The 26,215-nt window shown below is 49.5% G+C and overlaps 1 protein-coding gene across 2 annotated transcripts; it reads right to left on the reverse strand.

Moving 5' to 3' along the window:
• Window positions 1-16,388: 16,388 nt before the first annotated feature.
• On the reverse strand, window positions 16,389-25,379 carry Apln (apelin). 2 transcript variants are annotated; one of them, XM_045141122.1, is made up of 3 exons: window positions 25,247-25,379; window positions 19,069-19,240; window positions 16,389-18,380 (listed from the first exon to the last, which is right to left on the reverse strand). In XM_045141122.1, the coding sequence occupies exons 1-2, from the start codon at window positions 25,311-25,313 to the stop codon at window positions 19,074-19,076; spliced, it is 234 nt and encodes a 77-aa protein (XP_044997057.1). In that variant the 5' UTR covers window positions 25,314-25,379; the 3' UTR covers window positions 16,389-18,380; window positions 19,069-19,073. The 2 variants fall into 2 exon arrangements, with proteins under 2 accessions (XP_044997057.1, XP_004654009.1); XM_004653952.2 differs by having other exon boundaries at window positions 16,389-18,432.
• Between the last annotated feature and the right edge of the window lie 836 nt (window positions 25,380-26,215).

Below are 26,215 nucleotides of genomic sequence, written 5' to 3' on the forward strand. Positions count from 1 at the left end.
AGTCTTAGGCGTGGCCCAAACAGCCATGCGATCAGCACCTTGGGCAGTGACTCTGTCAGCTGCTGTCTCAGTCTGTGGAAATAATTACAGATCTTTATTGTTGTTGTTGTTGCTATTTTGATTTTGTCTGATTTGGTTTGAGACAGGATTTCGCTGCATAGCCCAGGCTGGACTTGAACTCTCCATCTCCCTGCCTCAACTTCCCAAGTGTTTAGTGTTTGAGTTTTAGATGTGTGTAACAACACTAAGCAGGTGTAGACCTCTGATGCAAGTGATGTGCATACACTTTCCTGAGTTTCCATGGCAGCTAGGATTCACCATTGACACTGCTCCCCACCTCATCCCAACACACGAGATGCTCTACCTATTGTGGTCAGCAGCTGTGTCAGATTGTAAATAAATAACACACATCCTGCCTGAGAGACTGAGGCAGACCTTCCAGTCAAACTTGTAGGGTTCATTGTAGACATTTTTGCCTTCCACCACAATGGAACATTCTTTCCTTCACCTTATTATAAACTTCACAAACAGGTAGAAAATCATAATCTCAAGTGGAAAGGCAGAGAGGCCAAGTTATATGGCACTTAGAAATTCATAACATCCTGATTTATTAAGAGTGATCCTACAAATGGCTGGAGAGATGGCTTAGCGGTTAAGCGCTTGCCTGTGAAGCCTAAGGACCCCGGTTCGAGGCTCAGTTCCCCAGGACCCACGTTAGCCAGATGCAAAAGGGGATGCACGTGTCTGGAGTTTGTTAGCAGTGGCTGGAAGCCCTGGCACGCCCATTCTCTCTCTCTATCTGCCTCTCTCTCTGTCTCTCTGTCCATTGCTTCCAAATAAATAAATAAAAATAAACAAAAAAGTTAAAAGTGTGACCCTACAAACACAAGGGTCTTGGGGTTTAGTTCTAGATAAATTCATAACTGGCTGTGGGGCTTTGGACAAGTCATTCACCCTCTCTGTTTCTCAGTAGCCTATCTGGACCATGAAGTGGACCGACCTAGTGCTAAGGTCCATCCAAATTGTGTTCCACAGAAATCTAGGTGTCTCCCAGAGCACTGGTAGGGGGGAATGGGTGATGCTCAGAGCCCCAACCCATCACACGTTGACAGAGCATATATGTCCTGTGGCTTTAGAACTCACCACATGCTAGGGAGTGAGACGTCTTTGACTCCCCAGCCCCAGTGCATAAATTCAGCCAGCCCAGAAGCTGCCAAACCACAAGGGGCACGGGACCCTAAAGATGCCCAAGTCTCCGTTTTCTCCCATGCCAACTAGGCAGAGCCCCTTTTTTTTTCTCACAGACCTTCACCCTGAAAGTCCCAATGGCCCTGGCCCAGGCTGCTCCCAGCAGACACTCCAAGGAGCAGAATGATGAGGGGTCTTGGGGGCAGAGAAGAGCTGAAAAGGGAAATAAATCTGGCCCTCCTTTTCCCCTTGGGCAGGAATACCCAAATGCTGAGCACACTGGGCCAGGCCAGGGGCCCCATCTTTCAGGACATTCTTGTTGAGTGTGGAGGGTGGGGGCCTAATCTGCATTTGGGACAAAGCCTATAGGGTGCTTGAGTATTGTTGTCATGGAGACTCAGAAAGGTGTTATTAGCGTCTTTTCAACTCAGTGGCCCTGTGTGGTCCAGTCCCGTGCAATCTTACCAATAACGCACCATCACCCTGGCAACCCATTAGCCTAGTGTTGTTACCATGGAAACCCCAGCAAGGTCGATCAGCCCAGGAACTTCCCTGAGGAGATATGTGCTCAGGGATCCGCCCTTGGTAGTGCCCACTCCATAGGTATCCCAAGTGGCAGTGCCTGCTCCTGGGACATTGAAGGTAGTTCAGAGTCTTTTTTTTTGTTTTCTAGAGTAAGCTCAGGGTCTGTGTGGCAGGAAAGAATTTGGCACTACAAGAGTGTCAGGTCTATACCTTGTTACCATGGAAATGTTACGTTGCTTTTAAGGATCGCAAAGCATAATGCAAAACTTAACTCTTCCAGAATATTGAAGCCAAGCAGAAATGAGGCTGTGAGGTGGTGTTTCATGCTCTTGCCTGTCATTCATTTGTTCACTTGGCAATGAATGAACATCTAATAATGCAGTGGGTGCTGTGGGTGTTCTGGACTCTAACCAGAGGGAATAATGCCTACTTACCCACTGACTTCAACTGAAAGAGTGTTGAGGTGGTGGGAACCATTTTACTTCAACCTCCAAGGAGGCTTGGACAAGTCACCTTCATCCTCTGTGGCTCTCAGCTTCTCCCTGGGGTCCGTGCAGTGGACTGACCCACAGCTGAGGATTTTCAAATTATGTTCCACAGAAGCCTAGGTGCCTTGAGGTATAGTGTGGTAGGAAGAGGGTTGTAACTGAATGGCATGCCTCAAGAAGTATGATAACGGGGCTGGACAGATGGCTTAGCGGTTAAGCGCTTGCCTGTGAAGCCTAAGGACCCTGGCTAGAAGCTTGGTTCCCCAGGTCCCACGTTAGCCAGATGCACAAGGGGGCGCACGTGTCTGGAGTTCGTTTGCAGAGGCTGGAAGCCCTGGCGCGCCCATTCTCTCTCTCTCCCTCTACCTGTCTTTCTCTCTGTGTCTGTCACTCTCAAACAAATAATAAAATTTTAAAAAAAAAAGAAGTATGATAACGGACTAGGGAGATAGCTCAGTTGGTAGAGGCCATGAGGGCCTGAGTTTGATCCCCAGAATCCACATAACACAAGTTGGGCATGGTGGCGCATGCTCGTAATTGCAGTTCTGGGAAGATGGAGAAAGGCTCATTGGGCAGTCAGTCTAATTGATGAGCTCTTGACCAATGAGAAACCCTGTCTCAAAACAAGTAGACAGCACCTGAGATAAACAACTCCCAAGTTCTGCTCCGGCTTCCACGTGCACACACGTGCACGTGTATTCATGCACATATATGCATCCCCCCCACACAAGAAAACACGCACACAGGCATTAAAAATAAAGAAAAGAGGGCTCAGCAGTTAAGAGCACTTCCTGTGCAAGCATGAAGGCCTTAGGTCAAAGAGCCTGCTAGAGTTCAATCTCTAGGACCCACAGAAACAGCTGAACATGGCCATGTGCATCAGTAGCCCCAGTCTTGGAGAATCAAGGGAGTGCCGCCAAAAGATGACAAGCTCCTGGATCAGGAAGAGACTCCAGCTCAAGAAAGAAGAGGCGGAAGAGCAAAGGAGCAAGACATCTACTGTTCTTCTCTTGCCACCACAGGTGAACATGTGGGGTGCAGCACGGGCACATACATGTGCATACACCACACACACCATGCCACATTAAACACATACACCCCCACACACACACACGTAGAAAGAAAGAAGTCAAATCAGAGGAGTTCTATGTATGAGGAGGATGAACAGAAAATGTTTGCTTTCTATAGTTTTCTGTTTGAGAAAGAGAATATAGGGGCATGTCAGAGCCTCTTGCTGCTGCAAACAAACTTCAGACACACGCACCACTGTGTGCATTTGGCTTTACATAGGTACTGGAGAATTGAACTCAGACCACCAGTCTTTGCAAGCAAGCACTTTTAACTAAGGAGCCATCTCTTCAGTCCTTTAACTTCCTATTTTTTTGTTTATTTTTATTTATTTATTTGAAAGTGACAGACAGAGAAAGAGGCAGATAGAGAGAGAATGGGTGTGCCAGGGCCTCCAGCCACTGTACATGAACTCCAGATGCATGTGCCCCCTTGTGCATCTGGCTAACGTGGGTCCTGGAGAATTGAGCCTCGAACCAGGGTCCTTAGGCTTCACAGGCAAGCGCTTAACCACTAAGCCATCTCTCCAACCCCAACTTCCTATTTTAAGCTTACTCCCTGTTTGCGTCTCCAGGGAACTTACATCTTTTTGTGGTCTGGATCCATCAAAGGCTTGGGGAAGCCATGCCAGAAAATCCCCTCGGGCATGGTCATGTGAAGTGAGAATAGGTGACGCTGGGAGGTATGAACTCCCCATCACCGGTGCCTTTCTGTCCCGGTGCAGTTGACTAGCTGTGTGACTTCCAACAATCGGCTCCAGCTTATTGAGATTTAGTTTCCCCATCTGCAAAATGGGCACGCTAAAAGTATCTTGTGGGGTTGCCACGAGGAATAAAAGAAAAAACTGAGCTTGTGGTATCGAATGTGGACGGCTTGCCTGAAGTCACTTGCACATCCTCCTTAACATGCTGGGGCTTCTAGCCATTATTGTTTTTTGTTTGTTTGTTTGTTTTTTGTTTTTTCAAGGTAGGGACTCACCCTAGCCCAGGCTGACCTGGAATTCACTATGTAGTCTCAGGGTGGCCTAGAATTCACAGCAATCCTCTTACCTCTGCCTCCCGAGTGCTGGAATTAAAGGCGTGCACTGCCACGCCCGGCTTTAGCCATGATTGTTTTTTCCAACTTGCTTTTTAATACAGTGTCTTCAATGAGCCTAACGATCCCAACATGAGTTAGAAGGATCAGATCACAATATAAATAAGAGAAGCAAAGCTAAGAGGTGATGAGTGATCCAGCTACCAAGTGGCACAACTGGTAACTTCCCTTCTGTCACATCACTTCTTAGACCTCAGGGCCACCCTATGGGAATGGCATCAGATGGAACAGGGCAGTCATATGGTGGGCAAGGGAAGAGCCATGACCAGTGATTATGGTAACTGCAAAAAGTGGCTCCCTGCTGCTTGTTCCTTAGCCACGGCCAAGAGCGCAGAGGACATTTCCTAGAAGTGTGGCAGGTGTGGCAGGTGCTCCACCCATGAGCAAAGGACAAGGTAAGGTCTCCACTTGAAGCTGAACTTGGCTCCCTGAGAGCTTGCATCTCTCTAAACTTGTACAGAAAGCTTTCCCACTCTGAGCAATGTCCAAGGGGGTCATTAGGCTCTGAAATGACACTTCTTTTCCTCCTCTAGTGACTAGCTAAGATATTTACCTAATGGCCTTCCTCAGACACTTCCTTTGCTGAGACTAGCAAGGTGGGCTACTGTTCTTATGCCATTTAGAGGATCGATAGCAAAGAGTTATTAACAGAAAATAAAGGACTGGAGAAAGGACTCAGTGGATAAAGCACTTTGCCACTCCAACGTGGCAACTTGAGTTTGGATCCCCAGCAGTCCCATGAATGCAAGCAGATACGGCAGCCATCTCCAACATCAGCACTCAGGAGGGGGAGTTGGGAATCCGTGGCATAAGGTGCCTAACTAGACTAGCCTAATTCGTGAGTGCTAGGTTCAAGTGAGAGACACTGACTCAGTAAACAAAGTGAAGACTGATTGAGGAAGACACTCAATGTTGACACCTGACATCTATATGTACACCTGCACATGTGAACACATACCTGCACACACAGGTATGAACATGCAGACACACATACCAGCTATGGCGCTCATTCATGTAATCTCAGTGCTTGGGAGGCTGAGGCAAGCAAATCGCCATGAGTTGAAGGCCAGCCTGGTCTACATAGTGAGTTCTGGACAGCCTGGGCTACAGAGTGAGGTTCCATCTCAAAAACCAAAACAAGCAGACACAATGAAAAGAAATTTATTAGGCTTGAGATCAAGAGCAATACCCTAATTCATGGCCTCCTAAAGCTCTTGATTAAAATATACATGGGGGTTGGAGAGATTGCTCAGTGGTTAGGGCACTTGCCTGTGAAGCCTAAGGACCCAGGTTTGAGTCTCCAGATCCCACGTAAGCCAGACACACAAAGGTGAGGCAAGTACAAGGTTGGAGATGTCCGTTAGGTGATGTTTCTGGAGTTTGATTACATTGGCTGAGGCCCTGGCCCACCAATTCATTCTCTCTCTCTGTGTCTCACAAAAATACCCCCACAAATAAATAAAATAAAATATACATGGTACTGCCCACAGTAGATGGGGTGATGTCTTTGTTAACCAGTCTGACATGGGGACATTGGTTAATCAGAATCTTATCTAGGCAGAAATACTCTGTAAGGTCGCATCAGACCAGACAGGGCAAAGAGAAGCCCTGGGTGTGGGCCTTAGCAGAGAAGCCACAAGATGCCTGCCCTTGGTAGTGGGGAAACAAAAGGAAACATAAGAGTCCCCCCAAGGGAGAGGGTGTGGTGGCACACGCCTTTAACTCCAGCACTTGGGAGGCAGAGGTAGAAGGATCATTATGAGTTCAAAGCCAGCCTAAGATTACATAGTAAATTCCAGGCCAGTTTGGGCTAGAGTGAGACCCCTCAAAAAAAAAAAAAAAAAGAAAAAAAGAAAAAGAAACCAGAAAACAAAAACAAAAAAAAAGAGTTCATTGAAAGAAGCCTGTGTTCCTTGAAAGCCAAGGAACCAGGTAAACTCCTGTAAAGATATCAGTGAGAGTCAGACTCGGGAAGCAGAGGTAGGAGGATCGCCGTGAGTTCAGGGCCACCTTGCAACTACATGAAAAACAAACAACAAAGATACCAATGAGGGCCAGCTGCTACCCTTTGCCCCAGAAGCGTTCAATCATGATGCCCTTCGGCGGCGACTTCTCTCTCTCTTTCCTACCCACATACCATGCAGAAGCACAATTAGCTAGCCACACTCTGACAGACAGGATCTAGTACACAGGCTGTCCCAGCTCTGCGCAGGAAAGAAGTTGCTGCAGTTCCAAGGGTTAGCCAGCAGGGGGCAGCCTTTCACTCTGCAATAGATTATAGCCAAAGAACAAGCAAGCATGTTGCCACTATGAAGGGAGAATACAAAAGCTTTCAAAATGTCCTGCCAGCCTGTGAGCTCGCCCGGTGCTTTCAGCCACTCACTCCTGTGTGTGTGTGTGTGGGGGGGGGGGTCTGCCCCTCCAGAGCAGCTGGTGAATTCTATAGAGTACTGGGCAAGTGATCAGGAGACACTGTTATAGCTACCATCAGGTACTTTGCCTACCCAGCCTAAAGAGCCAGGAAGGGAAATGAGACAGCATGTAAAGTCCAATTGAATCTCTCATTGGGCCTCTGTCACAGACTCTCTTTCCTGTCTGTGAAATGCGGTTAAGAGCTGGAAGTTAGGGAGGAGGGCTGTGGGGCACTATCATCTGGATATGTCGTGCCTTGCACTCATGAACTCACGGTAACTGTGGTTACCTGCAGGATATCTGCACAAGATTGGGTCTGATGCCATTCCATCATGGGTAGGAGAGGGGCTTGCAGTGCTTCGGCCCTCCGTGTGGAGCTATAGTGAATGGTTGTTTGGAGAGAAGTAATTTGCTTCAGTGGTGCAGCCGCTACTGGTAAGTTGTCTGTGTTTAGTAAATATCCGCTCCCAAACACACATACACACACACGCGCGCGCACACACACACACACACACACACACGTACACACATGCAAGCAACACTAAATAAAGTGGGTTACAAAACAACATGATAAGAGGAAGAAGACTAGTTGGGAGAAAGAAGGGGTTCAGCAAGAGTGGGATGAGAGAGTAATGGGGTGAATGTGATCAAAATGCATTATTTATATGAATGAAATTGTCAATAAAAAGTATAACCCAAGTCTGGTCCTTCTGTCCTCCCTCAGTGCTCATGCACAAGCCCTGGGCTCCCTCTTGCTTCCTTCAGACTCACACTTGAGGTCTCAGCTCCCAAGGTTTCTGCAGGAAGTATTCTCTCACCAGCCCAGAGAAATAGTCTAGAGGCCCCTACTTTTCCTCTATAGCCTGGGTTAGACAGCCATCGTGGTTTTCTTTTAATCTTTTATTTTTGCTTATTGATTTCTTAGAGGGGGGAAAGAGTATGGGCAAGCCAGGGCCTCTAGCCACTGCAAACGAACTCCAGATGCATTTTACCACCATGTGTATCTGGCTTATATGGATTCTGGGGAAGTGAACCTAAGTCCTTTGGCTTCTCAGACAAATGCCTTAACTGCTAAGCCATCTCTCCAGGCCCATTGTGGTTCTGTTCCCCTTTCCAGCTTGTAAGGAACGTGGTACCTAATAGGCATTCAGTAACATTTGGTGAATGTTGAAAAGGAAATGTCAGTTTTCTTTCTTTTTTCAACCCTGGGGATGGAACCCTGGACCTCATACATGCTAAGCCCACTCTACCCCAGAGTTGCACCCCAAGTCTGAGAAAGGGATTTCTACAACCTCCTACACATTCCACCACACTTTCACATACAAACTGGGAGGCCTTTATGAGTGCTTGCTCAGGGAGGCCATTTTTCTCCATTTTGCACATGGTGGCTCACAAGCCTGAAAAAGAACTAGGGCTTATCATTTCCATTTCAGAAGATACAATTCAGGCCCAAGGACTGAAGAGATGGCTCAGCGGTTAACGCACTTGCCTGAAAAACCTAACAACCTGGGTTCAACTCCCCAGTATCCACATAAAGCCAGATGCACAAAGTGGCACATGCATCTGGAGTTCATTTGCAGTGGCAGGAGGCCTTGGTGTGCCCATTCTCTCTCTCCTTGCATATAAATAAATAAATAAATATTTTGTTTTTCTTTGAGGTAGGGTCTTACTCTAGCCCATGCTGACCTGGAATTCACTATGTAGTCTCAGGTAGTCTCAAACTCATGGCCCTAAAATGTGATGTTGGCTGACTTGGTACATGGGTTAGTATATCTCCACATTCTGTACCAGAAAACATGTACACAATCCACCTTCATTGTGGTTATGTCCAACCTCAGTCTGGCCAGGACTTGCATGGTTGAAGGACAGGTAAGCATAGGGTGAGCTTAGTAACACAGAACTCTGCTTGGCTTCAGCTATGCACACATCCTTTTCCTAACAATGCACTTAGCAATCCGAGACACCCCCTCCACCTGCATCAAGCTGCATACATCCCGCTTCAAACAATGCAATAGGGCACTGCTCCGTAGCAACCCCTTGGTAACTCCCATTTTGTGACCAAACACATCCTGAAACTAAGGGAGATGGGCTGATCCGGTCCGAACTAGTCTTGGGTACATGCACAATAAGGCAAGCTGTGTCCTCTGAATGCACTTTTAGGGAAAATGCCCTCTTTACCATCTTATGCCTATGGCACGATTGGGCATCCATATGACTTCAATCATACCATGGAAAGGGCATGTGCAGTGAGCAAAGGCTTCCATAACCCAAGCCTGATAATCAAGACAGAAAAAAGCCCACAGTCCACCACTAGCAACCAACTCCTCCTTCTCCTTGACTCGTAAAGGGAAACCCCAATCTATACCCCATCGGTCTAGAGTGGCACCTTGCAGGGTATCTCTTCTATGCTTTTGTTTTACCTTTGAGTAACAGTGTCTTGCTGCTTTGCTCTTTGTGCGTTCTTTTTCAAGAGCTTAGAGGATGGGTGGGGTGAGCCTGGCTTCCAACCCTGGCCTCACTTGCGGGGTGTCCTTCAGGATGAGGTGAGCATGACCATGGCTGAAACTTGAGGCAGAGAACCAGGGAATGGGGAGTCTGGGAAAACTAGACGGGAGTCTACGATGCACAGGCTCAGGGCCAAGGGAAGGGCCCAGGTAGGTGGGTACAGAAGATGCTACGGTAGCATGAAGGCAGTACCAGAGCCAAGGCAGATGGCACATGCCTGGGAGGCTGAAACAGGAGAATTGCTGTAAGTGTGAGGCAATCCTGGGCCAAGTAGGGAGTCCTAGGTCAACTTGGATGACATAGTGAGACTCTGTCTCTAAGCAACAACAACAACAACAACAACAACAAAGAGAGCATCAATGGCCACACACATCTTTTCCCTGGGCCTTCCAGAAACAAGGTAGTAAGAAGCTTATCACCACTATCCTTCCTACACTATCTCTTGCCTGGACAGGGGTCACTTCAGTGCTTGTCCCTGAGGTTTATTATTGTGGGTGGGAGCAAGCTGAAACGATTCTTCCTGTGCATGAGTTCTGAAAGTGTGGGCCTAGGTTCAGGGAAGCTTCCTTGGAAAGTTCCAGAATGATTGAGACCTAGACTTGACAGGCCTTTTGGAACTGGAGATAGATAAGGTGGTGAAGGCTATGGAGCTGAGCTGAGTGGTAGCCTAAAGTGGGAGTGAGAAGAGAATCAGAATGGCAACTCTGTGGGGTGCAGAAGATGGAAGTTGAGCAGAGAGACTTCTCCCTTCTCTGTGCCTCAGTGTGATGTATCACCACTCTCCTGCCTTCGTTCTTCTCTTCCTTCCACATTCCTATGCTCTGAGGACCTGGAAATTACCAAGAAGACCACTGAGATTCTGGGCTGTGAAAAAAGTTTTGGAGCCTTGAGACAGTGGAGATGGAGAAGCCCATATGGTATGCAAGGGTCATCAGCCCCTATCCCCATACTGGCCCTGGATGGAACCGGAAACACCCTTGCCTAGCTGGAAAGATGGGCTTCCTATTCCTAGCAGGCCTTGGGCAGCTCTTCAGACACGTAGCTCTGCTACACTCAGACGGGAGAGCAAATGCTGGACTGAAGCTCCTCTGCTATAGTCCAGAGGCCCCTGCAGCTCTAGAGGGAATGCTTGGTACTTTAACAGTGTTTTTGCCTTCCTTTAAAAAGGAATGCCACCTTGATTCCCTAGGTTCTCTTGCACATGCCATGCAAGACTCTTAAACTAGGCCTCTTAGTTCCTCCATTTCCTCAGCTATAGAATATGGGGTTGTGATGGGGATCAAGTCAGAGCAGGCGAAGCTCTTTGCACAGTGCTTAGAAGAAGAGAAGTACTCTACTGTCACCTAGCTATGTTCCCTTAAGCAGTTCACTTTCCCTTTTGGAGTCCCACTTTCTTCATCTATAGAAATGAATAGGCCTAAACCGGGCATGGTGGCACATGCCTTTCATTCCAGCACTCGGGAAGCAGAGGTAGGAGAATCACTGCGAGTTTGAGGCCACCCTGAGACTACATAGTTAATTCCCGGTCAGCCTGGACCAGAGTGAGACCCTACCTCAAAAAAAAAAAAAAAAAAAAGAAAAAGAAAAAAAGAAAGAAATGAATAGGCTTAAGGGTACTGAATGATCTCCCAGGATCCAGTCAGCTGTGGTCTAGGATTCTTTATGCCTGAGGTAGAGAAAAGGTGATTGTTCTATGCAAGTCGATGAGGGTAAACTAAAATCCCAAAAGATGAACTGACCTGGTTGGAATCACCCAGCCAGTTGACTGGCCAAGATGATAAATAAGATCTGGGGCTTTGAACTTGGAGCTTCATGCAATTGGGCTAAATCTGCTGTGGGCTACCAATTCAACACTGGGGAAGAGACTGGACAGCATTGGCTTTCACAGTGGGAAACGTGTAGCATAGAGATTCCAGCAGCTCCTCGGGTTCAATGCGAGTCTGACGAATCCCTATTCACCCAAGAAGCTTCAAACCAATCTTCCCTCTCAAGGCAGCCTGGCAGGGAGGATGCCGAGGCTCAGAGGAGTGAAGGAAAAGCTTGGCCAGGCTGCCCAGCAAACCCTGGACAGAAGAAGATTTAGGACTGGGACCCATGTTTGTAGGCCCATGGTGTTTACAGAAATGATCTCTAGGGGCTGGAGAGATGGCTTGTCAGTTGAAGCATTTTCCTGCAAAGCCAAAGGTTCAATTCCCCAGGACCCATGTAAGCCAGATACATAAGGTGGCACATGTATCTGAAGTCCGTTTGCAGTGGCTGGAGGCCCTGGCGTGCTCATTCTCTCTCTCCCTCTTTTCCCCTCTCACTCTCTCAAATAAATAAAAAATAAGAAAGGATCTTTAAGTGCCAGGCATATCTCTTACAGCAGACCTCTGTAAGTTAAGACCAGCAGCCTCAGATCAGGTGCCTTCGGTGGAAGTGGCTGATGGGTACTTAGCGCCTCTGGAAAGGCCTCCTGGGCTGCTGCTCAAGCCAAAGCTGCCATAGGGGAGAATACTGCAGGCCCAGTCTGTCCCTGGGGAGGCCTTCCATGTTGTCCAGGAGAGTGGAAGTTTCCAGTGACCGAGGCACACTCGGCATGGGAAGCAGAACCTTTGTGGGAGCAGGTCAGTGAATCCGTATTGAGGTGAAATCTCAGTTGCAAGCTTAACTTGCCAATGAGAGCTACTCTGTGCACCTCACTTGCCCAGTGGTGAGCCACCCTGAACACAGCACCGTAATGTAGGCAGCTGCACTCCACCCAAGGAGAAGATGAGGGTCCATGCAGATCATGAGCCTGGCTTTGAGGTTACACAGGTGAGCAAATGTTCCAGGATTTGAACCCTGGTCTAAAGCCAGACTTCCCTTTCCACTGAAAGCACTGTGTTATGAGCATTAGTACACTCTGGTATTGGAGCCTTACCACAGCCAATTCATGTATCTCCATGAACTCTAGGCTGGGCTTCAAAATGCCAGTCTTAGCCGGGCGTGATGGCACAGGCCTTTAACCCCAGCACTCGGGAGGCAGAGGCAGGAGGATCGCTGTGAGTTGGAGGCCACCCTGAGACTCCATAATGAATTCCAGGTCAGCCTGGGCTAGAGTGAAATTCTACCTTGTAAATAATAATAATAATAATTCCAGTCCTCTCCTCTGGCACCAGGCAAGGACTAAGGGCAACTTAAAGGGCTTGGTGATGCTTCATTGAGACAGAGTTGAACAAACTATGGCCTTCCACTTGTGTTCATAAATCAGTTTGACCAGAACACAACAATAGACATTGATTTAAGTGTTTTCTATTGCTGCTTTTATATGACAATGACAGACACGGCAGCTGGGACAGAGTTGAAAATACTATAGGGCCCTGTACAGAAAGAGTTTGTTGACCTCTGAGTTAAAACACTCAAGGAAATGTCTTCCATGCACCTCTGACCTTTGGGCTGGAGTCCAGGGCAGAGCAGAAGAGTTCTTTGCCAGGATCTCTCTCCAAGCACTGATCACTAGCAAGGGAAGAGTAGCTTTCCCAAGGAGCCCTGTCGAGGCCTTTCTTTTGTGTTTCAGAAAAATCCTGGCAGAGTCAACAGCCTTCGCAGACCAGAAGAGGAAGATCTTGACCAAGTCTTCTCCACCATTTTCTTTGGTGGTTGGCTGGCACAGGCTCAATCTGGGCAGAGAGAAACCTATTGAGAAATTCCAGTTGAATAGCCTCTAGGCCTGAGAAATGGAATTATATAAGCGCCTCAGAATGGCCACTGAAGCCAGGCTCCAGGGGATCCTTGGTTGCAGAAGAAGAGACCAGCCTTAATAAAGGATCCCAAGTCAACCAGGGCTCAGCAGAAAATCTGAAATGGAAGCTTCTAAAGTAGCTATGGTCCTTTTGATACCACACCTGGAAATCCGAGAATCTCTATTATTTCAGATACTGCCTCATTGCCAGCTGGATTTAAAGCAGTGTGTGTTTCAGATTCTGAAAATAAAAAAGGTCTCCACCCTTTAATCTCTCAGTCTAGGATGTGCTGTGTAGAAAGAACCAGTTAACCAAAATGCTGTTGCCTCACCTATAGCTCTGTAGTTTGATAATCAACCTTACTCTGATTTTATTGTATTTATTTGATCAAATCAAGTTCTTTTCAAAGAGTACAAGTATCTTTACAAGAGGGCTATCAGCTTTCCTTCCCTCCATTCCCTTGCCCCAAGGGCATCAAGCTTGCACCCACATACTAGTACCCAGTTCACTACTTTTGCCCTGTGCATCCTGGTAACTGCTTATTCCCACTGCTGTTGCTCACCATCCTCCTTCCAAATACTATTAAACCTTCTAGGGCCTTCCTTCACTTTCCCTGCTCCCACGAGGCCACACTATACTGACTTATACTCCAAAATTCCACTGCTAGATGGGTAACCTTCTCTATTGTAGACAGAATTTGCACTCAAGAATTTAAAATTTTGATTCTAGATTCACTTATAGGCCATGAAACTTCAAGCTAAGTGTTTCCCTGTCTTAGCCTGTTTTATAACCTATTAGATGGGGATCATGGCTTTTGTGATCCAGGTGTCAGCATAAAAAAATGAATTCATATTTTTGTTATGTTCTTTTTGAAAATATTTTTGATAAGTTCACTTCAGCATATATTATACTTTGATCATATGCCTTCATTACCCTCTTTCATCCCCTCCCACTCCAGCTGAACCCCTTCTTCTTCCAACCACTTACCAGTGACTACATCACAGAAAAGAATGACTCTCCTTCTCATAGTACCCACCAATTGTCATTGTCTCCTCATGGAGGAGTGGGGGACTCATGAACCTCTTCTCCATTCACAGAGATATGTTGATTGGCCCTATCTTGTGAAGATCTTGTGCAGATAACCATAGCTGTTGTGAATTTACAAACACAATGGCAATGGCATGTTCAGATGAGGGAGTTCCACAACACTTCTCCCCATTAATTCCACCTTCTCTTCTACAATGTTCCCTGAGCCTTGAAGGGGGCAACCTAAATGTCTCATTTAGCAATGAGCACTCAATAATCATTTATTCTCTGCTCTTTGGTGAGTACTGAATATCCTCAGTACTTACCACCAACTTCAAAAAGAAGTTTATCTGACCAAGGTTGGGAGCAACATTAATCTAATGAGAGCAATCTGTTGAGCACAACACATCCATTTAGCCAAACAACAGTAGCAGCTTTCTCCTTAAGACCAACGATCTTCCCAGCCATAGGCATCTGGCTAGATTTTCATTACCAGGTATGTTTTCCATCTTGTGGAACAGGCCTCAAATCCAACCAGATAATCAGTTGGTTACCCCCATAACAGTCATGCCATTATTGCACCAGTGGGGGACACCTTGCTTGATTGATCTTTTCTCTATTTACAAGGTCCACTGTTTGATAAGAACTTTGATGAATTTTCTCCTTCAAGAGGCTGCATAGCACTTTCTAGGACCATGATGGCCAGCAGAGGAAGCTTCCACCTCAGATCCAATTTGATTTCGTAGTGTTCTGTAAACAAAGCATGTGGTATCTTCAGAAATAAGGTCTTACAATCTAGTTCTGTTGGGGAACCACAAACCTTGACAGTAGTCTGTATTGTTTTGTGGGCCTCAGGGGTTTCCCTGACTCACTGGGAAGTATCCGACCCTTGGCACTGGGATTTTCTTTTAACAACCTGTGGCTTTTAGAACCAACATTATCCATCCAAACAGCAAAAAAAGAGTTACTATTTTGAAAGAGCTCTATAGATTGTGAAAGGTCTGAGAACTTACAGATCAAAATTCAGTTGTTGTGCCCAGCAATGGCCCATTCTCCTTGGATTCATGTGAAATTAGAGCTTTGGAGATAGAGATAAGTGACCAGTCAGTGTAAAGCCATCCCACTCCAAACCCAGCTCTGCCTAAACCCAGTTCCTATGAGAACTAGTTTGCCTAGAAGGCAAGCTAGCAATTTTAAAATAACACATGTTCCTCAGAGGCTCTTCCAACACAAACCCATATTTTAAAATCATTATGTCACAGTTTGCAACATTTCATTAATGAGGAGACAGTTAAGCATGCTTGTGGGTGACTTTTTATTCTTTATCTCCTATTGGGCAGTTTTATGACTTTCTAACAAGTTTGTCGGAAGACATGCTATTTCAAATTGTGTATTTGGGCACTAAATACTTGTCTATGGAACTCCCCACAAGAGTTATTGAATACATCTATTTTGATGAGCCCTGTTGCCCTTCTCATTGGGTTTTTTCACTGCGTGGTGTGTCTGTGTGCACCTCTAATGGGTTTATTAAGCAAATTAGCATGTACCTAATGTTCCTTGCTATTCTGCAAGATATTGACATTTTGACAACATGCGAGAAAAAGGGAGACAGATGGGGCAGAATTAACTCCTCACACTTTATTTTTCAGGCTATCTCATTCATCAAGCAACTCCACTTTATGAAACATAAAATGATACATACAAAGTCATTACCAAATGCATTCATTGCTGAAAACCACATTTTTCAGAAAAGCAAACTGGCTAAAAAGTCCCCAAAGTGTTCAAAATTGGATAAAATATAAGACACCCACCAAGGCTACAAAATAAATTTTATTTATTTTTATTTTTTGCTCATTTTTATTTATTTATTTGAGAGTGACAAAGACAGAAAGAAAGCGCCAGAGCTTCCAGCTACTGCAAACGAACTCCAGACACGTGCGCCCCCCCATGTGCATCTGGCTAACGTGGGTCCTGGGGAATCGAGCCTCGAACCAGGGTCCTTAGGCTTCACAGGCAAGCGCTTAACCGCTAAGCCATCTCTCCAGCCCCAAAATAAATTTCAGTAGAAATACCATCTTTGATCATCATGTCCTTAAATAAATCTGCTTAGGAAAAATCCTTTAAATGACACTGCCAGAAAAATGAGGACATTCAAATAGATGCCAAAAGACTTAAAAGTGGCCTGAAATTTATGTGAACTGGCCCTTAAGCATAGAGAGTCATTTCGTGAGCTTGGCCAGTTGACCTAGAACCAAGTTGGCATGCCAGCACTTGCCCCCCCTGCACGTGCAATCTTTGGGCATGGGTGCAAGCATGACCCTAAGGGGAGGGGCATGGCCCTCCTGAACATGACCTACAAGAGTAAGGGCACACTGTCATCTTTTAACTCTTTATTATAAAGACATATTTACACAGAACAATCTTTACAAACACAGTGAACACAATTATAGGAAGGGGGCAGTTTCTTAATGAAAAGGGCCTTCATATCTTTGTATAAATTAGTATAAGAATCATACACAACCACTTTAAATAAGACAGCACACCTGGCCCACGTGCTCCAGTCCTCTGCCCCATACTCTCCGTGTTCATCAGCCATTGTCATTCTTCTTTGCCCTTCCCCATGGGACTGAGCCTGGGTGCATATCATGGCCAGACTGATGAGGCGGGAGGTGCAGAAAGGACAAGGAAAAAGGCCAGGTCCCTGATGGGGGTACCAGCAGCAAGAGGCATGGGCCAGTCCCCACTTCAAGCTCTGCCTGGCCAGACTCTCTAGGGTGGGCTTTCAGGTGGCAGCAATAGCAGCAGCAGCATTAGCAGCAGCAGAGGGGCAGGAAAGGCCTTAAGGGGGAGTCTGATAAGAAAATATCAGGGTTATTGTGGGACTTGGGGTTCCTGACTTCCCCTGCCCACACACATGTGAAAGTGGACATCAAGCTTCTGTCTTCCTCCTCCCTCCTGGGAGACCTCTGAGAAGGACATCTGCTCAGGCAAAAGGTGAAAATGTTCCCTTCATGGAAGGGCTTCAAAAAGCTTCCAGAAGCTCCTTTGTGGAAGATGGGGCCTTCTGGGTAAGGAGTGTGCCCCACCTGCACATCCTTCCATATCTTCTTCCTTCCCCCCTCTTCTCCCCCTTCATTTCTCTCTCTCTCGCTCTCTCTGTCTCTCTGTCTCTCTCTCTCTCTCTAAGAGACCACTAGAATGAAGGTCTGGTCCATAGAGGGGCTCCTGATAACCAGTGGTGGGGTCTGAACAGTAGTCTCAGTGCGTGAGCACCTGATTAAAGTAGCCCAGGCTTGAGACTGCGCCTGAGAATAGGGGTTTGGGGGTGCAGCTCACCCGTTTATAGAACCTTCTGGGAAAGATTGTGAATGCAGCAACAAAAGAAGACTAGGGAGGTGGGCTTCTTATGCACACAGGGAAGTTCACAGCCAGCTTGCCTCTCTCCCTTCCCAGCCAGTCCAGCACTAACCCCAGCAAAAGGCACTTCATTGGTTTAGAAAAGACATCATCAAGGGGGGAAGAGGACGTCATAAAGTGGAAGTTGGGAGACCTGGTTCTCCACTCAGGCTCTACAATGGCCCTGACCAGGTCATCCCACTCTCCAGGCCTCTGTGCAGACTTTTGCATGAGGATACAGTGATCTCCAGGGGTCCTTTGGGCTCTGATTTTTCTGTCATTTTTCTTTTTGGCAAAGCAACCTTCCAGTTTGGCTTTTATCCGTTGGAGAGTATGGAGCCATGTCAGGCCCAGCACCCTCCCCTTCTGACTTGGAGATTGAACTAGCTGAAGATCAGGGGGAAGGGGGTGTCTGGAGACACAGTAAGGGAAAAGAAGTGCACAGTAACTTGCCTTTGCCTCATCCTTAACAGGGCCAAACACAGAGCTGAGGACGAGGTTGTGCTTCTCTTCTCCCTAGCTTCAACCCCCTTCACAGGGGCGCCACACCCCCACACCCCAATGTACTCTCTCTGGAGCTCAACCCCCAGCCCCTCTCAACCAGAATCTCTCACTGCACATCTCTATGGTCCTCTGTGGTGGCCCTGTACACAGGAGCTCACTGAAGAAAGGATCCCTGGGCACATATGAGGCAGGAAGGGCCCAGTGGAGGGTGAGGCCAGTGGATAGACGAGATAGGGACTGGAGCACGCAGCAGGCTGAGGAGAAGCTGGTTCTCCAATGGCAGTCCAGGGAGCAGCCGGGAAGATGGGCTGAATGGATCCTTGTGAGAGAAACTGAATCATCTGAACGCGGGGAAGGACCACACCATTAGAGGACGTTGGCAGGTGAGAAGAGCTGGGGCCATTAGCAGCTAGAACAGGTGCCAAACGAGAGCTGAATGGATATGAAGGCTCCAGAGAAGCAGATGAATCTGTGGAGTAGAGATAGTGGCACGGGGCAGGCACTCAGAGACCACTTCCGTCCTAAAGGACAAAACGGCGAGAGAGGAAATCAAAGACAAGGCCCGGGTCAAAGGAATTCCCCAGCTAGAGTCAGTCGTCATTCCCATACCACCTGCGCCCCTAAACCTTAAGCCCAATGCTCTGAATGCCCCTCTGGCCTAGCTACCGTAGGAGTGGCAGCAGGCCAGGCTTGTGGCCAGGCTTAGGCCCTGCGCTCTCTGTGGCAACCTTTGATGCCACTGTTCCCAAAGCTCTGGAGAGCCAAGCCCCAAATCTCCTCCTGCTCCCGGCCGGGTAGTCCCAAGGCTCTGTTCTGCCTTGCTGCTCACCCCTAGACGTAGTTAAGGTACTCACTGGACACCTGCCTGCGGGCATGCCCAAGGCACATCCCTCTAGCTAAGGCCTGCTAAGACTTCCAGAACTCTCTAATCCTTGGCACCAGAACACAGGGGAAACCGCACTCCGTGCTCCCCCAAGCATTGAGCCCTTCTCAGAGGTTTCACTCTCAGTAAAATGGAAGGAAGTGCCAGGGCAGTTCCTGGGCAGCTCTAAAGCCCTGGCGTGTTTTGGGCATGGATGAGTTGCAGAGTTTTGGATTGCTAGGCTCTTCCCACCTAACCTCCGTGGCATTACCCACTGGCAAAGTGGCTCTCCTACCTGCTTCAAAAAGGCATAGGGCCCTTATGAGAAAGGCGGGGCCTCTGGCGACGGAACTTCCTCCGACCTGCCTGCCAGGGGCCTCCTCCACTCCTGGAAGCTCTGGGCTGCACCAGGTAACGCGCGTTGCTTTCCTCCACTCCGTTCCCATCAGGAGGCTGCATGAGTGGCACTGCGGAGAAGAGAGACCCTGTTAGCCAGCCGGGAAGACCTCCGAAACCATAGGAGACCCGGGGTGGGGTGGGGGGGGGAAGACCACAGCCAAAAGGGACCGCGCTATTTCTCCACGAGGAGGCGCTCTTCATAATCTTCTGCTAACTTTTCTCTTCTACCACTTGCTGTGCTAGGGTTAATAGAACCACTTCTATCTTGCCGTGGGGGTAGCCGATTTTATAGTCTTTAGATAGCTGGATCATGTTTCTACAGGCGCAGGCGAGTTGTTCCTTTGGAAGCATCATTGGGAGGGGTGCACTCTGGGACATCAAACCTATGACTTGGCTGGAGTGCAAGAGGCCGTCACCCCTGTCGCCCACCTGCCACCGGTGCTTTTCAAACATTTCAGACACACAACATCACAAAGGCCCGTCTCCATTCATTCATATCCAGTGTTCACAGTTATTGGATATGTTTGACTTGTCTTTTTTCCCCCCTTTTCCTCTTCCGTAGAATTTCAAGCAAATCCCGTTCCCATACCTCATGTCACCTTATGCCTATGTCCTTCAATAGGCAGGGTGACCCACTTTTGTGTTCTAGTGATCTCACATGTCCTCATTAGGCACCTTTGAGGTTCCCACTTGCTCCCAAATCTTCCCTGTGGGTGTGGCTGGGTATAGCTGACTGAGCCTCCTTTATGATGGGCTCCACTCAGCTTCTGACCTGATTTAGAGGCTGATAAATATTGCATGAATAAGTGAATAAGTGAGGAAACCTTAGGAGTATGTCTGTGCACCAGGAGAGGGATGGGATGTCGAGGCTGGCCCCTCCTCGCCAATGCCACATCACACTTCCTATCCTGTGTTTGAGATCTTCCATCCAAACCCTGCCTAGCTTCGGTTCTGCTCTCCCAGGGTCCTCTCTACATCTGGCCTAGAGCAGAAGTTGCCTGATGCTAGCTTGAGCCCTGACAATGGAATCCAGCGGTGCAGGATGTACTTGGGCAGGAGGAGGGGAAAAGGCAGGCCTGCCAGCTCTGACAGAGCTTCAGTCCAGCCAGGGAAGCCAAGATAGCACTCAGAGACACTCCTGGCCACTGGAAGCAAATAATATGGGGAGATGAAATGGTGCTGGGGAAGAGGTGGGCAGGCAGGGTGCTTGTGCAAGGCCCAATATGACTGGTCTGTAAAAAAATAATAATAATAATAAAGCAGTGTCTGAAGCCAATGATAATGAATACCAGTCTCTGTTCCCCACGCACCATCAACTTTGCCTTCAGCTATATCCTTGTCCCTCGAGCCTCATTGCCATTCGTCCAGGAAGTCCCACCAGCAGCTCATAGTTTCCAACAGCTTCCCGTTGGCTATTCATCCTTCTCCCGACACCCTCATGCTCTGGTTCTTTGGCTCATGTGAGCCTCCCTCTGCTTGCAACAATTTCCAGGCATTGAGCCTCCTCTTGTGCCAAAAGTGGGTGAGGTTTTTCCTCGGGGTCCTCTTTGCTCAAGCTCCAGGGCTTGTTGTTCTTCCCCACTCACAGGCAGACTGCCATACTCTCCAGACTGCCATACCCTCTGAACACGTAACCCTGTACCTTCCTTCCCTTCTCCTACAAAAACCTCGAAGCCCATCAGGACCCAGGAGTCATTTGGCTAACTTGCCATGCTTCTATGTTCGTGATAAGGGTGCAATTATATGTCAACTGAGTCCCTAAATTCATAACCTATGATAAGTGAAACAAAACTGATCTTATAACTTTGGAAGCAAAGGGACAGCGAGGGCAAAGGTGTCGCTTGTGTCTAGCTGATCAAGAACATCTTCTCGCTGAAAGCTGAGCAGGGGCTGAGGAGGAGGGAGAAGGACCTTCATGACATCCCCAGCAGCTGCTTCTGTTTTTGCCCTGAGTCTTAGGGTCCCCTCAAGGTTCACCCTGAACACTGAGGGTAGATCTACTGGATGCTTGTGGGGAGTGAGCAGCAGACACATTTGGGATGCAGACCGGTAAGCGCTGTGCTAAGGATGTGTCCTTGCATAAGGAAGGACTCTAGAGACCTTAGAAATGTAAGCGAAGCCTTGGTTCTCACACCCATACCTTCAACTACTGGCAGTGGAGACAATGGCCCAGACCATCGTGCCATAGGCATCCAGCAGGCAGGGGGAAGACAGGGGCAGCGCCGGGAGGAAGACCGCATCAGCCCTGTGTGCTCATGGCCTGACACTGGGAGTATCTGTGGCAATTGGAAAAGGAAGGGCTTGATGGGAAGAGCGGTCAAAACCAGGATGAGGAGTACGTATCATGGCTCAGACTTGAGCCAGGAAGATGTCGAGACTGTGGGCCTGCAGAGGAGAGCCGCCCTGAGTATGGTCCAGGCCTAGGAGAGTGGCCACTCAGAAGCCCCTGCCTCTTGCATCCTATCGGACAGCAAGGCCCATTGTCTTCCTCATCACAGGAAATCGGTGCGTTCCTCCCACACTTTGAGCCCATCACACAATTGTTTCCTACTTTTCATGCTGGCTCGTGGTCAGATAAGCTGACACTCAAAACTTAGGCTTTGTCTCATCCAAAGGGACAATGAGAGGCTACAGAGTCTCATCGCTGCACAGCTCCTGGAATACAAAAGGCATTCCCCTTTAGAAATGGATGGGAGCCATCCTCAGTGTACTTTCAGTATGTCCTTCCAGCTTGTTTTCTGCTCAAAGGGATCCAGAAGCCATCTCAGAGAACCTCCAGTTGGGAGGAACGAGAGTCCCTGTTTGGCCAGTGCCTGCAGCAGGGAGACCAAAACATCTCTATGCTCAGAACTGCAGCGAGGGGAAGAACAGGATTTTTTTTTTTTATGAGACAGAGAGCGAATATAAATCAGTGAGCCGGCTCCTCTAACCACTGCAATCAAATTCCAGACTGAGTGTGCCACCTTGTGTGCACGCGTCACTTTCTGAGGCTGGCACATGAAGGTTTCTAGGGAGTCGCACCTAGGTTCTTAGGCTTCGCAGGCAAGTGCCTTAATCACTAAGCAAGCTCTCCAGCTCAGGATTTGCTTTGCATGCAACCTGAACTCCAACCCCGCTGGTGCACATAATGAAGTCTGTGAAACTTGGCAGGAATGCACCAGCCTCACCAGGAATGGTGCACCCGCTTTTCTGCTTGATGTTTGCACTTTCTGGTGATTGCTTTCAAAGCCTGCCACCCCCCCATACACACACCCATTATGCTCTGGCCCCTTTTATTTGCTCACACAGTCACCTTCTTCAGAGCCCTATCTGGCTACCTTCTGCCGCCACCTTTGCTGCCCTGAACATATGGAGCTCTGGCAATCTAGCCCTGAACTTGACTTGCCTCAGTCCTTCCCTGCTACAGGCATGGCTCAGGTTACATGGATGCTTAGCGTTTAGGATTGGGGATGGAGTGGAAATTCCCACCCCCTGCCAGTGGGAAGGATACAGTAGGCAGTCCTCACACTGCCACTGTGATTGTGTGCTTGGAGCAGGAGCTGGCACAAAGAAGCACAAGGAGAGAAAGAGGTGCTTAGAGGCCAAGGGACGCTTGGCCCAGGCCCAGCTGGTCTTCGACTCAGAATAGCAAAGTGTATCCCAGGTCAGGAGGCCGTGGAGGAGTGTGGGTGGTGGAGGAGGGGTAAAGGAGGGGAGTGAAGCTTCCAAATCAGGACGGAATGTGGGGTGAGAAGAGGAAGCATGGTTTTCAGGTCTGGAACTTTGGCTGGGGACTCTGGCTGCAGACAGCATACTCAAGTAAAGGACAAGGACAAGGTAGTCCTGGGGCCCCTGTTCCTAAAGTAGGCCAGGGCACAGGAGAAGCAGAACATGGATACCTGGACCTTTGGCTGGTGGTCACCTCCATAGAGGCGCTCTCCTTGGCTCCAGGAAATGACAGGGGGGTCATAAGACAGTGGGAGCTTTAGAAGTAGCTTACACTTTTCTTTTTTGAGATAGGGTCTCACTCTAGCCCAGGCTGACCTGGAATTCACTATGTAGTCTCAGAGTGGCCTACCTCTGCCTCCCCAGTACTGGGATAAGAGGCGTGTGCCACCCCGCCCGGCTTCTTACTCAGTTTTAAGCACACTTTGAAGGTGATTCCCATACTTGCACAGGACACAGTGAAAAAGAGAATCAAAGCAAGAAGTTGCTGGATCTGGGCCAGAAGCACAAGGGGTTCTGACAGCCTAGTCAACTTCTCTTTCCTTGACATCAGCTCTCCTCTTTACCAGTACTGCCCCAATGGCTAGACCCCAACCGGTTCACGGGGACTCTGTCCCTGTAGCCTCTGCATGTATATCCCAGAGGTATGACTTCCTCTGGGGCACCTTTTCTATACCCACTCCTTTTCTTTTCTGAAGGCACCATCTTGGACCATTTGCCTCCAGTGATATCACAAGAGTGTCTTGCCAACTATGATACCATTCAGGGTGGAGGAGTAGGTTCCCACATCGCCTTTATTCATACCTATTGCTCCTTTCCTGCCACTCACTGGCTGACTAGAGTTTCTGAGAAAAAAAAACCCACTCTCTTCTTCCTGAAGAGGCGGCTGGTTCAGTGCCCAATGCCCAGTGCTCAGTGGGGTCTTGGAAATAGAGACCCCTGGCCAGCTAGCTGGAGCAATCAGGTGTCCACCCCAGTCAATGTGCCATCTTGGGAAGCTCAGAAGCACACTGGGCACAAGGCAGTGCCACTGGGCAAGAGCAGAAAAAGGAGGTGGCTACAGTGATGACAGACAGGCTTCGTTGGCTGGAACTGCAGAAGCCCCTGGTCTGTAGGCCATCCTCTGGTTCTGGAAGATTTCAAATCAAGTAGGGCTGTGTGCCTTTCCTCTAGGAAACATGCTGCTCTCCTCTCTCCTCACCTCTCACCTCCCTGTGACTCCAACCCTGGCACTGGCATCGGTCCACCTGGTCTTGGTATTCTCTTTCTGCAGCACCAAGCAGGCAGGCAGCAGTGACAGCCAGACCACAGGACTGTGGCGGCTGAAGGTGAGAGCTGGCAGCTCTAAGAGACGCTGATGCACAGAGGACAAGGAGCCTGGCCAGGGGCTGCTGGGGTATGGGTGGGGACCAGGCAAGGGTCCACCAATGCCAAGAACTGCCAGGTAAGGAAGGGGTTTGGACAAGTAGAAATAAAGGGACTCCCCTTCCCTGAGCTGAATGAAGGTTGTCAGGTGAGGTGCGTGTGTTTCCTGGTTTGGTGCCTGGAGGAAGCAGGCAAACCTGGGGCAGAATGGAAGCTGAAGCCTGGATATGGAAGAGCCCAGTCTCCGGGGGTGGGATGGAGGCTGCTGCGGGCCAGGTGAGCCACGCTGGAATAGGGAAACGATTAGATAACACCTTAGAGTGAGGGAAGAAGACTAGCCTGGCCTGGTCAAGCCCAGCCCGGCCTGGAGGAGGCCGTCTCTGTTCACAAGCAGGCTGAAAGTACAGCAGCTGGGATCCACTAGCCCCCGCCCGCCCCCGCACCGCACAGTGCTCTTGCCTATGCAACAAGTGTCACGTCTGCATGTTGGCACATCAGCCCCATGGCCTGAGCCCCTGGACTGGCTAGCTGCCCCTAAACTCCAGGAGCCAGAAGCCTTCAACGTGGAGTCCAGCCCACTCAATTCAAGTCAGTTCCCTTCACTGATACCCAAGGGGAGCTGGACATGTTCCACTCCCCCCCCCACACCACCACCACCACTTGGGGTTCAGGATGCAAGACATAGGGTGCACATCTGTGGTCCTGAATAACTCAGACTTCAAGGGGCGGTCAGGAGGGACAAGGCGCTGGCTGGTGATGCCTGAGGCTGAATGGACCCCCTAGATCCCGAGGAAGCAGTGCCCGCTGCTCGCCGCCCCCCGTGGTCCGGAGCGCCTTGTCAATCTGCCTCCCCGCGCGGCCGGCGCGTGGCTGCTCCTGCACGGCTCGCGCCGGGCTTCCAGGGAGGCGGGGAGAGCCCGCGTGGGGCGGAGGGAGGGAGGGGGCGCGCCGGCGGCAGCCCGGGCGAGCCGCGGGGAAGCCGGGGCGGGAGGGCGCGCACTCACCTCCACACACGGCGGTCAAGGAGAGCCAGAGCAGCAGCAGCGCCTGCACGCAGAGCCGCAGATTCATGCTGCACCTCTGCCCACCGCCCGGCCCTACGGAAGGCCCGGCGCCCGGAGGCCAAGAAAGGCGCGAGCGGCGGCTGGCGCGTGCGGGCACGGAGCTCGCGTGGCTCCCCGGGGCCGCGGGACTTGGCGCTTTCCAGCCGGCCGCTGGCTGCCCGGGGTCCCGCGCCTGCTCGCCTCCTCCGCGTTCCGGCAGTCAACAGCTGCCCTTCCTCGGAGGCTCCCGGGTCGCAGTTTCCAAGTGGCTGGCTGGACTCGGCGTGGGGGACTCCAACTGTCCGCGGTCCAGGCTGCCAGCGAGAATGCTCCCTGCTCACTTCGGGGGCTGCATTTTGTAGCGTGCGGTTTGGCCGCTAGCCCACTTGGTCATGTGGTCATCGGGAGGGCTGGAGGGGGGGCCAGGAAGAAGGAGAGGGAGCGATCCTCCCTCACCGCCCCCCTCCCAGCACGCACTCTGCAGCCCAGGCCAGGGCGCGAGAGGGAACCCCGAGGTGGCCCCACAACAAAGGCTGTGTGGCTGCTCGGACAACCCACCACAGCGATCCCGGGACAATGCCCGCCTGGCCGGGGTCCAGAGGGTTTGCAGAGACCTGAAGGATTTCAAACACAGGAAGCATTTGGGGAAGCGGAGGGGCTCGCTTAACCCTTTCTCACCTGGCTTCCTTACCATCTGTGAGCATTCGGAGAAGGAGCCGATCTAGGGTACCCCACTCACTCCCATACCCCAGCTCTTGTTCCTTCCCCTGGCCACTCTGCATCCCCAAGGGTTTGGTCAAGACCTTCACGGCACTGCTCCTCCTCTCTCTGCACTTTCAACTGAATTCGAATTGGACGTGATTGCCTAGGCTTGATTAACTGTCCACTACCCTCATTTCTCCTATTTTCTTAGGACTGGCCCCATGAGCT

The sequence above is a fragment of the Jaculus jaculus genome, chromosome X (genome assembly GCF_020740685.1).
Source record: "Jaculus jaculus isolate mJacJac1 chromosome X, mJacJac1.mat.Y.cur, whole genome shotgun sequence".
Classification (NCBI taxonomy): domain Eukaryota; kingdom Metazoa; phylum Chordata; class Mammalia; order Rodentia; family Dipodidae; genus Jaculus; species Jaculus jaculus.